At 37.2% G+C, this 11924-nt stretch overlaps 1 protein-coding gene across 12 annotated transcripts in view; it reads right to left on the bottom strand.

Annotated features, from left to right (window-relative positions):
• Positions 1–1234: 1234 nt before the first annotated feature.
• camk2d2 (calcium/calmodulin-dependent protein kinase (CaM kinase) II delta 2) overlaps positions 1235–11924 on the bottom strand; it is a 50155-nt gene continuing 39465 nt past the window's right edge. For 4 of the 12 annotated variants that reach the window (XM_024289366.2, XM_024289369.2, XM_024289367.2 and 1 more), the window contains 8 exons: positions 10867–10911; positions 8515–8563; positions 7961–8059; positions 7572–7592; positions 7111–7186; positions 6439–6533; positions 4081–4319; positions 1235–2801 (listed from right to left, as the gene is read on the bottom strand). In XM_024289366.2, coding sequence (XP_024145134.1) covers positions 4087–4319; positions 6439–6533; positions 7111–7186; positions 7572–7592; positions 7961–8059; positions 8515–8563; positions 10867–10911 — 618 coding nt within the window. In that variant the 3' untranslated portion in view covers positions 1235–2801; positions 4081–4086. The other 8 variants (XM_024289376.2, XM_024289377.2, XM_024289372.2 and 5 more) reach the window with 4 other exon arrangements.

The raw sequence follows: 11924 nt of genomic DNA, 5'->3' as shown, positions 1-11924 counted from the left end.
CGCTGTGGTGCTGCCGAGAAGCGCTTTTCTTCATGTGGATAAGCTCTGAAGCACAAACTTTACATTTCAATGTAAGTAATGACTTTTTGATGTAGCATGACCTTTTTAAAGTTATACAATTGCTGTTGTTATGTATATCCAAGCGCTGGAAGCTTCATGCTGACGCTAGCTGACCGGCAACTATTGATGAAGTCATTAAGCGAAAATGACGTCCAAAATAGGAGGCACTATTTTTCCATAATTCTCTGTTTGGAGGGATAAATGTAAGGGCGGGGAGAAGCCGTAGGGGAAGAATTTGCATTGGGCCTTGAAGAAACATTTCCATCATTCTAATGAGATTGGGGTTTCAGAAATGTGCATATCAAAAACGAATGGTTATATGGGGTTAACAGAATAAGTCAATGCTAATATCCTTTATCACAGAGGGTTTGTGACAACACAATGGGGTTAATACCCCCCCCCCCAAATAAATAAATAAAATAAAAACAAGGGACAAAACTTACCCTTCCTGTGCATGGTAGGTAGTAAGTTTGATCACAAATGCAACTGTAGACTGTTCAGTTCACAAGGTAACCACTGGGTGGCTTCGTACACAAGCAAATCAGATCTGACTAGCTCTACTATAAAATGGCCCTACTGTACCAGAGCAAAAATAGAGCAAGATTCTGGTTCCAGAACCTTTTTTACATCTGTTGTTAGTTTAAAAATTTTGTTTAGGTTTTTATTCTATTTTTAAGAGGTTTTCAAGCAGGGGTGTAGTCTTTTGGTTGATAGATGATCAATAAATCCTAAACTCTAGATTAGTCTTTCTGGGTGATGTTTTAGCAGCTGTCAAGCCTGTTTTTCTCTTATTTCCCAACTTTAGGATTGACTGATGTTTGATTAAATGAAGTCAATAACACCACGTGAGTTAAAAAAACAAATTCAAATCAGTGTAATGATAATCTGTCCATCTATTTAAAGTCATTGGTGTAAATCTACTATTCTGGGAAACTTCTGAAATGTGAGAAGTAAAGATTGTCAGGATTTCACTCATACGCACACCAGGGACCTTGACAGAAGCTTTATCAAGTGTTAATATTTCATAAGACTGCTCTGATGCCCAGTATGTCTGGTTACTATGGCGATGTGGATGGACCCCGCATGAGCTGAACAAGAGGCTGCTGTGAAGTTTAGTCCCTGTCTATCTTGGTTTTCAGAATCAAACATGAGCCAAGTAAAGAAAAAAAATCCCTTCTTTCAGATGATATATTTATTTCTTAAACGTGTTAAGCCATCCATTGCTATGGTGGCAACAAGTACACACCATGTAAGGAGTGGTGCCTTGCACTGACATCATACGTTTTGTCAAAAGAGACCTTTATCATGTTTTCCTTAAAATAAAAAAGACAAACTAAAAAAAAGCAAAAAAAGTAAACAGTAGGAACAAGAAACACATTGGCCATTGCCAGGCTGTGGTAGGACCACATACAGGCAGAAGCACTAATCAAAAAGGAAGACATCCCAACTTAAGTGAAGTCTGAAGTCTTCAAAACGGAGCATCTCTCAGTCCAATGTTGTCTGGTTTCCACTGAAAGTTGGGACTTTCCTGGATCTTCACTCTCGGCACTATTTCTTGGCAAGCATCAGACTTGTATGATGAGGATAGGATGACAACAGAATCCCTACACACACTCATACATTACAAGTACAAACATTATGAAAAATCCATCTTCTTTAAATCCCTTTTTTTGTTTTGATTGTTTGTTTATTTTTTTACAAAATTTCCGAGGTGTTTCTATAGCTAGTATTTTATTTTTCCTTTCTGCTTGACATGATTTTGAAATTAGTGCAAGATGGTACCATAACAGTGTTACTGATTTTACAACAGCTCCATGACACCGGAGAACATTAGAAACATTTGGGACAAAGACTGATGCACAACAATAACCGATGCAAACAAACAAGTCAGTGATCAACAAATTAAATAGAAGATATTTTAGTTCCATATGATCTTACCCAGGGTGATACCCCCTCTCTGCACCATGCACTACACAATTGTCTTGAGTTTCCATATGTTACATATATGCTACATTCTCATATTTCTTATTTCACCAATATAAAAGCAAACATTTCTCAATGCAAAGTGTAAGCTGCTCTGCTTAACCTCTAAATTAGTACTATAGGTTTAAATCCGATCATTTTAAACAGAATGACTTATAGCTCATAGCAAACAAATGTAGCTCATAAACTGGATTTTACATAAACTCTTAAGTCTTCGAATAGCAAGAATAATAATTTCAATGTTTGTATTTGTTTTTCTTTTTTTAACCAACAATCACAATTTATATATACATCACCAGAACTAAAGCAAGCTCAGTTTTTAACATTCTGATCTTCCAAATGTTTTTGAGTTGCACACACATAAATACACATAAAAATACAGAGCTAATTTTTGGGAGAGGTTACAGTCATATATTTTTAAACATCTCTATTTTTATATTTAAAATGCATACCAAAACATCTTAAAAAAGAAACAGAAGAATAAAACAAAACTCAAATGGTTTTTCTTAATATGCTTGTTTCGTAACGTCCAAATATGTGTGCAGCCACCCTGGTGGTGGGTTCGAACAATGTCCTCTCAAAAAATGCAATAACAGTAGAATGTAATAATACTTGTGTCCTGTGCGGCGTCAAATCCTCAAAAGAAGGGTCAGGGGTCAACAGAGTAGTTGTGGGTTGGCTAGTTGACTGCTCCACTAGATTCGCTCAAGGGATTTCATTTCTGTCTCCCTTTCCCCCCATGTGTTGATTCCCAGTAACTGCATGAGAAGACACAAGCAGAAACATTCTATCAACATCAGTCAGAGAAAGTTTTACACTAAGACTATTTTTTCCAAGAATAGTTATCAGAAAATGTCTGGTTCGGGTTAGCTATCTCATTGCATTTGCACTGATTACATTGCAGAATCATCCCACAGACAACCTCAGTTTGGTTCATTGACTATATAGAGAACTGGACTGAGTGGCCCTTCCCCCCTAACGTTCCAAACAGGAAGTACACGCTAAGATGGCAACATCTGTATCACTAAAAGATGGTGACTGAATTGACTTCATTTTGTTAGACCCAGGAGCAAGTCATTTTCTATGGGTGATGTCACACTCACTCAGTCCAGTTCTCATTTACAGACAATTGTTTAGTTTCAGAAGTCATGAGTTTCTCTCAAAATTATGTTCCTTTCACTTTCTAACTCATAATTAAAACAAAAAAATTATTTCATTTATAATGTGGGTTTAAGACACTGACTGCAGCTTTGCACATCTGAGGATGTTAAAAATGCAGCAACACAAAACTAACGCTAGACTTCTTGCATGTGGAAATTGAGATCCCTGCAAATGTTTCACAACTTGGAACTTCCCTCACTAATGCTAAGAGAAAAAAAAGCTTGTATAAATAAAGTTTCATTTGAGTTCTTGCATCCATTAAAATGACATGAGCATTCATGTGTTGATAATGAAACATGATTAACTGACAGCTGTATTGCAGCTTTTCTATTTAACTGGTCCACAGCACTGAGGAAAAAAAAAATTGGCAATGATCATACTCAAATAATTGTTTCTGAGAAATGTTCGAGGGCTATTTACCCCCCAAAAAGCTGGAGTCATAATATAAACACTCAACAGTGAGTACGATTTTTCAGAAATGGAAAACATTCTGGCAGGAGTTTTTCTCAGAAATCAGGACACCTCAGCATGTTTAAACTGAGATTGAAAAAAAGATAAAGAAGCTAGGAGTGAGGGACTGAGGAGAAAATTGAGGCAGTTTTCTCTTTAAAATATTTTAAGTCTAAATTGCAGAAGCTACAAATAAAGAACAGACTTTAATGCAAAAAAAAGCACACAATAACTATCAGAGCTAGTTTTATTCGGTTTTCTTGACATATTTTTATAGAAAAAGGTTGACTGCTTTAATAATGCATGTCTGTACTTAACCCTGGAAAACCAAAGAAAAATGTTCTTTTGGGCATTCAAAGTTAATGTAAATTATTGTTGTGTTTTGGAGGTTGCAGCCAAAAGAATGAAAAAAAATCATCATCTTACGCTCTCTTAAGGGGAGGGGATACTGGGTGAGCCCGAGCGATGGAAGTGAATGTTTTGCCACTTCCCATCGCGGCGGTGCCACACACGGGTCTCTTCGGACTGCATGGTGCGTGGCATGCCGCTCCCATCCATGTACTGGGTCAGCCGAATGTAGGCGATGCACGCTGCATTCTCCCCAATGAGGTGCACGTGTGGGTTCAGCAGGATGGTGTGCACAGGCTTGTTCCCTTTAGACAATGCTGCAAAAGAGAAAGCAGAGAGACTTTTCTCGCTTTCAGACCTCACTTCTTTTGTGGCTGATTTGCTAAAAAAGAAAGAGACGCTTTCTTGGGACGATAATTGAAAGCAGAACCTGAAGTCTCTATATGTTGGTGTTGGATAGCAGACAAGCTCAAGCTTTCCAAGTGATTGAGGTTTCTGGGACATATCTGGTTTATCTGAACTATTTTTAACCAGACTGAGAATATTGTGCCACTTATGGTCGTCATTAATCATTAGGTTAGCCCACGTCCTTGTAGTGAAACACTCATGAATCCTATTGATTTTAAGGCAACACGCAAAATGACCTATTTATTTATTTGATTCATGGCTGTCTAAAATCTTTGAACTTTTAACTAAGCCAAGAGTGAAAAACAGATTTAAATCCTCAACATTGTGAAATATGGTCTTTTGTAGATAAGCAGTGCCTTACCTGCAATAAGCAGGTCATGTGGTGTTTCCTTTTATTTTTCTATGTACTATTTTTTCTGGTTTTCAACGCCTATAAGTTGTGTGTCCTGGTTTTTTTAATGACTAGTACACTTTTATCCAGCAACAACCTAATTTTAGTTTCCTGTTTTTAGTGATCTTTTTTTGCATTTTTGGGTATTATTTTTATTTTTTTAGTTGTAAATTTTACTATGACAAATTGATGTTTTAATATACGCGTGTTGCATGAACTAGGAAGACCTTTTTTAAATTTAATTGTAATAGTGACAATGGCAAAGATCTGTCTGGTGTGGTCCATCTGTCCGTCCATCTATTCATCAATAAGGGTGAAGCAAGGCTGGAAAATTAGGAACATTCTGATGGAAGAGCTGGACTAATACTTAATCAAAGGGAAAATCCAAATGAGAAACTCTTTGCTATTTTAAAATACCTTCAGGTGGCGTCGGAGTTTAGAAATGACTTCATGTAGGGGAATTTCACATGACTTTTGCATCACAGTATTTTCTTTAGTTTGTTTGTCTTGAGTTAATCAGAGACTTAATTTAAAACACATGAACACAATTAGGAAACACAAACACTAAAAAATGTTGTGATGCAAGTGATTTGGTGTTTGTTCAGTTTTACATCCAAGAAACCCTTTAGAGACCAATTATTACTAATGCAAACAGGGAGAAGAAAAAAGGGATTTTAGTCAAGTTTATCCCTAACATTTGTTTATTTTTATTCACATTTATTTGTCCGCACTTAACTTTAACAAACTCTTGTTGTAAAAAAAAATATTTTATAACAATTTAAACCATAGGACTATTTGGACCTGTTGGCTAAAAAATACCCGATCTTCTTTGAGCAATTGTAACCCATTGTATCGTACTTGATACACACAATTCTCAGACTCCAATCTCAGCATAATCCAAAGTTTTCTTTAAAACTCATACACTATAACCTGGTCCTTGTTTTTCCTCCCTGTAGTGCATCATCATTCCACTAGGGGCAGTATGAGGCTTTTCCTCTTCATTTCAAAATGGCTGCTTCCATGAAATCTCAAAAGACACGTTCAAAAACTCTACGGTGAGACTAACTCATCTATTGTTATTTATTTTTAATGTCTGCATGCTTTATTGAAATACAGCAACACTTGTTGATAATTGTTTTTTTTAAATACAATTACACCATTTCACTAGAGTGGTTCTATTTTCCTGAACACTCACGTCAATATTTTTGTACCTTAAACTAACCACATAGCCCAATGTGTCATGAAATTATATAGCAATTTTTATTTATTTATTTATTTTTTGTAGGTTTCAGCAAAGGATTTAAAAACATCTTTATTCCAAAAAGTTTTTATGTTAAAACTTCGATATAGTGGGTTTTACAGGGATGAAAAGTACGTTTTTTGAGGCCATAAACTTGTGCAGCTGGTTAAGCAACAGTGCAAACATCGTTCCAAAAAATGTCTTGAAATAACCAGAACTGTTTAGAAAACACAGACTAATTTCAACAGTTATTGTTGTATTTGGATGCAGAGCTTGTTTTTGTTGGACAAACTCAGCCTGAAGACCACAACAAATCTAACAAAGCTAAATCACATTCACAGAAGTTGTTATTTCAATATTTTTTTTACTTTTAAATAGCTAAAGTTTTGTATGTCACCATTCTCGAAATAGAAGCGATGAAAGTCGTGTCCCTCCACCAAATTCCCCAGGGCCTCAGGTTCAAAAGAAGTCAGACCAGGATCACAAATCTTCCTGTTACACCAAAAGGGAGCATAGTGTCAGAAAAATTATAAAACCAGACATTTAAAATACAATCAGACATTCTAAGGCCAAATCTGAATTCTTCCCCTACCCGTCCGGCATCTCCCCACCCCTCCAATTAAAGGGACATTTGAAAGGAAAGAGGTTTCCAAAATAGTATTTTTAAGGGTAGTGCGAAGGGACTTTGAGTTCTGTATCCCTCTGCTGGTAGGCTAAACTGCGTTGTGCTCTGCCGTGGGTGCGCTTAGAACCATAGACTTTTACATTTAAATGTAAGTAGCGACCTTTTGTTTTGGCATGATCTTTTAAAAGTTATTAAACCACTGTTTTTATGTATTTCTGAGCGCTATAAGCTATGCGCTAACGTAGCTGACTGGCAACCATTGATGACCTCATCGAGTATAGGAGTAACGTCCAAAATTGAAGACACCATATTTCCATAACTCTCCGTTTGGAGTGCTAAAATGTAAGGGTAGGGAGAAACTGTAGGGGTAGGAGAATAATTTGGATTCGACTTAAAATCAGACATTATGAAATCAGGTACCATAGCAAATAGAAATGAACTCACGCGTAGGCCTCAAAGTCTCCGTTGTTGATGGACTCAATCAACTGTTCGGTGACCTTGATGATTTCCTGCTTGCGCGCTACAACACAAGATCACAGTTCATAATAATTACAGATGAATACTGTGTTTTTTTAACGCTATTTTCCAATGAAAACATCTGAATGCAGATACAGAACATCACATCAGCTTCAAATGGGTTCTACTCTACGCATTGGCAAGATTTTTAAAGTATTAGAAATGGAAGGCGCTCAACAACAAAGTTTCTTCGTTTTTCTTTTTCTCTTTTTTTGACAATTCATGTCCAAGTAAATGAACAGAAGAAAGCCTCCCATGACTAACAGTGACATCAGGCAGGAAAATGCAGGATGACAAGATTTCTTTCACCCAACAAAGCTTAAAATGAACAGACAGACCAAGGCTCAATGCAATGCACTTCTTTTTAACTGAGTAACATTGAAATTTACCTTTATTGTTATTGGTGCAGGCTGGGGGATATTGAAAAAATTACTTAAATTGTGAAACATAAAAGACATATAATATAAATAAATAAATAAAAACTTCAAGTAGGTACGTCTGTCAACTTCTTCACAATCTACAACAATGCATTTTTGAAAACAGAGGATGGAGAAATAGAAGGATTGTAAACAGGTTTAGTTTGCCAAAAGGGGAAGTATGAGTGCAGTGAAGGGAGCAAGTGTATAAAAACTAATAGACAGTATCATCATACATCATTTGCTTAATCCAAGGGAAAAGTCTTAACATCAGGAACGTGGGATTTGAGGCACCTTACACACATAGGTCCTACACTAGGTAAAGGAAAAAGGCCTTCCCACCTTTTTGCTGAGGGACTTACTCTGAATTGTGGAGGTGGGAGTCTGTGACGAGTCTGACATCTGTGAGGAACGACTCTTAGAACTCAAGATACCGCCCACTAAGCTGCCCAGTCGAAGGGCTGACAGGCGTCGCATGAATGATGGAAGTGCGGTGCGGTGTCAAGTATGTGTGTGTGCGAGGGAGGATGTAACAAAGATCAGCATGTTTGTTCAGGGGAGAAGAGTTATGGGAGAGAATGGTATTTTCAAGAAAAGGAAGAACAAAAAAATCAAAAGGCAGGGATTTAATATTACTAAAGAAAACATGACAATTCAAAAAGTTTGTTCGTCAAACAGTTATGAACTTCAGACTAAAGATCAAGGAGAATCAGGATGCATTCAGACCAGGAGCATAGAAAGAATAAAGGAGGATTTTGCAAAAAGGGATGACAGCCAAAGGGGAGTTGCAGTAGTTAACTTTCTATCAACTGTGTGCCAAAACAGAATGAAGAAAAACAGAAAGGAGCCATCAGTCCGATCCCAAACGTAGAGCGCTTTTGTTGAAACAGTTGTAAGACTTGAGACTTCCGCCTACCTTTTACATCTTCATCCTCAATGGTTGTATTGGCACTCTCAATGGACTCCTGTTGGAGAACAGTGCGTATCTCAATTTAGATTAAGAGGGAAAGCTCACGCTCATACAGTCTAGTTTGGTTTAATAAATGTACAATTCTTATGTAAAATTGCAGAAACCATAGAGGAATGAAATACACCGAACAAAAATATGAATGCAACACTTTTGTTTTTCTCTCAAATATTGTTCAAATCTGTGCAGTGAGAAAATCCCTCCTCACAGGTGTGCCATATCAAGATGCTGATTAGATATCGTGATTATTGCACAGGTGTGCCGTAGACTGGCCACAATGAAAGGTCACTCTGAAACGTGCTGTTTTGATTTTATTGGGGACTCAGAGAACCAGTCAGTATCTGGTGTGACCTCCATTTACCTAATTGAAAGCAACACATTTCCTTCGCATTGAGTTGATCAGATTGTTGAGTGGCCCATGGTGGCGGTAGGGTTATGATATGGTCAGGTGTAAGTTATAGACTAAGAACACAAGTGCATTTCATTGATGGCATTTTGAATGATAACGTGACAAGATCCTGAGGCCCATTGTTGTGCCATGCATCCAAGAACATGACAGTCAGTTCCAAATACGCACAACCATTGAAGAGGAGTGGTTTAACATTCCACAGGTCACAATCAACAACCTGATCAGCTCAATGTGAAGATGTGTTGTATGAGGCAAATGTTGGTCACGCCAAATAGTGTTTTCTTTGTTCACAGACCCCCTCAATAAAAAAACAAAAAAACAATTTGTTTCAGAGTAGTCTAAGACAGAGGCCCCCGACCTTTTTCTGGCTACGGACCGGTTTAAATTGGGAAATATTTTTACGGACCTGTCTAAACGGGCCAAAGTTGGTATTTTTAATTTTCCAGTTTATGAAAGTCTATTTTTTCAAAATAAAATGCTACTACAAGAAGTTTTGTTTAAAAAAAAGTCTAAAAATATCAGTAGATATTTTTTTATGCATATCATGAAGATTAAATTAAACAAAGTTGTTGATTTGTAGAAATCATTTCTGATATTAAATAAAAAAAATAAATCCATAAAGGAAACATTACATGGTTTTTACCCCCCATAAAATTTCTTTGTGACACTCAAATTAGGCTTCGTTTATCTTCAGAGCAAAGAAATGATATTTTTTTGTCTTTGCATAAATCTTCATTCATTAAATATTTTTCAACACAAAAGAAAATTTTCTGTGCTAAAGTTTCTGAACATAATTCAGTCTTCTTGAAGGAAAATTATCAATGTCCCTTTTACAAGTTTCTACAAATCAGCAACTATATTTGGCTGAATCGCCATTCTCTGTAAAACGTTTGCAGCTGGTCTCAACTTTGTGAGGAAGATTTTTCCTTTAACGTCAAAGTGGAGGCTAACAACCAGACACTAGCTTTAGCTACGTCTGACTTTTAAGGTGAGACGGGTAAATAAAGCAAAAAAAAAAAAGATGCAACTGTGGTTAAACTGATATTTTCTAAATATAATAAAGACGTGAATCCACCGGTCAGTAACCTTACTGTCTGCGTGTGTAAAACAGTTGATAGTCTGTCACCGCAAATTAAACAAAGCTGGTTCTGCTACATGAGAACTGTCTTGATAATTCTGTACATCGAGGAAAACTTTCGGTTATCCCTGTAAACTGCAGCTTTATTGTTCTTGGAAGTCAAAGGCTGTTCATAGGTTTCCTCACTAACAATTTTCTCCCGTAGAAACTTTCCAAAGACGTCCTATTGTTTGGTTTTTGTATTTAGCGTTGAGCTATAAGCTTAGAAATCTAGTTCGCCATGTGGGTAGCTGCTTTAAGTCACGTGACCTAGATAGATGTTGTGAACAGAATCTGGAATTCTTTCAAAATAAAACTTCCTTCAGGATCAGAATACAAACAAAACTCAAATATTCTAAATTAGCGCCTTTATCTATTTCTTTTTCCATCTGCGTCCCTGTACCAAGTGATCCACGGATCGGTGCCGGTCTGCTGCCCAGGGGTTGGGGACTACTGGTCTAAGACCTGTGAGGTGAGGTGGATTATCTCAACAAAGGAGAAATGCTCACTATCCCAGATTTAGACATATTTGTGAACAATATTTGGGAGAAATTGTTATTTTGTAGAAAATGTTTTTGATCTTTGAGTTCATCTCCAGACAAATGGGAGCAAAAACAAAGGCATTGTGTTTATAATTTTTGTTCAGTGTATTATAATGAGATAATGAGAATCATTGTAGTCCCCGGCACTTTTCTTTTCCTTTTTTTTCCTCAGTTTTATTGTGACAAATTAAAAAAAAAAGACAGTTCAAAGAGATGGGAATTTAATAAATCACCTTGTTTCCATCCACGGGGTTGTGAATCACAGTTGTCTGTGGTTCCTAAAAAATACAAATAAAGGAGGGAATGTGAGATCAATATCAGGAAAAAATGCTCTGTCTATCTATCTATCTGTCTATCTATCTGTCTATCTATCTGTCTATCTTTCTGTCTATCTGTCTGTATGTGACAGTCTTCTTCCTTAGTAATCAGTTGCTGGGCTTTTGTGGAATCGATGAACTGTGCAGTTCTTCTAATCACTAACACAGATTACACTAGATTATAACATCAGCATCCTCGTCTGTGTGTGTGTGTGTTTGTGTGTGTGTGTTTATGCTGCACATGAAGATGAAGATAGAAAAGAGGATATAGAGAGAAAGAGGCAGCTTTCATGCGTAATCATTCTGACAGCAAATGAGAAGGAGGAAAACCTTTTTACATCACAGAGAGCAGCAGTCATGTCGCAGACAGCCAATGAGCAAACACTATGCCAAAGCCAACGAGAGCCAGCCCAGGAGCCAACACGCTCACAGCCATGCACAGGCGAACTGTGTCAGCAACAAATCCTCAATTATGCATATGTGGATTCTGGTTAGAAATCAAACTTCCATATGCCGTTCCGAATAAAGAGCTTCTAATGACACAGGGGGTGGACATGCATGGAATGAGGGTGTACAAGAGAGAATCGCAGGATAGAAAAGATGAGGTAGAGGTTACCATAAAAAAGGGATTTAGGAGGGCCCAGCCAGCCAAAGGTTGGTGTGGGTTCAGACGCTCTTTCAGCCCAACACGAACATCACAAACCTCCAGACAAGCCAAGCTCAATGTAACCAGTGCATGCTCCACTAATTCAGATGAAAAGTGGCACAAATACATCTGAAATCTGAATAAATGTGAGGTCTAACTATATCAAAGAATCTGAAGCTGAGACATGCTGTGCACCCACATTCCCATACTATTTCATTCAGGGATAGCCTGACACTATGCTGCTATTTCACCTCCCTGATTTTCTCAATGTTCTAAGAATTTGGATCAAACAGAATTCATTCTGAGGAACAGTGAAACTGTGTGTTCC

The sequence above is a fragment of the Oryzias melastigma genome, linkage group LG1 (genome assembly GCF_002922805.2).
Source record: "Oryzias melastigma strain HK-1 linkage group LG1, ASM292280v2, whole genome shotgun sequence".
Taxonomy (NCBI): domain Eukaryota; kingdom Metazoa; phylum Chordata; class Actinopteri; order Beloniformes; family Adrianichthyidae; genus Oryzias; species Oryzias melastigma.
Note: the sequence above shows the minus strand (reverse complement) of the source record. Positions and strands in the feature narration are given on the sequence as shown.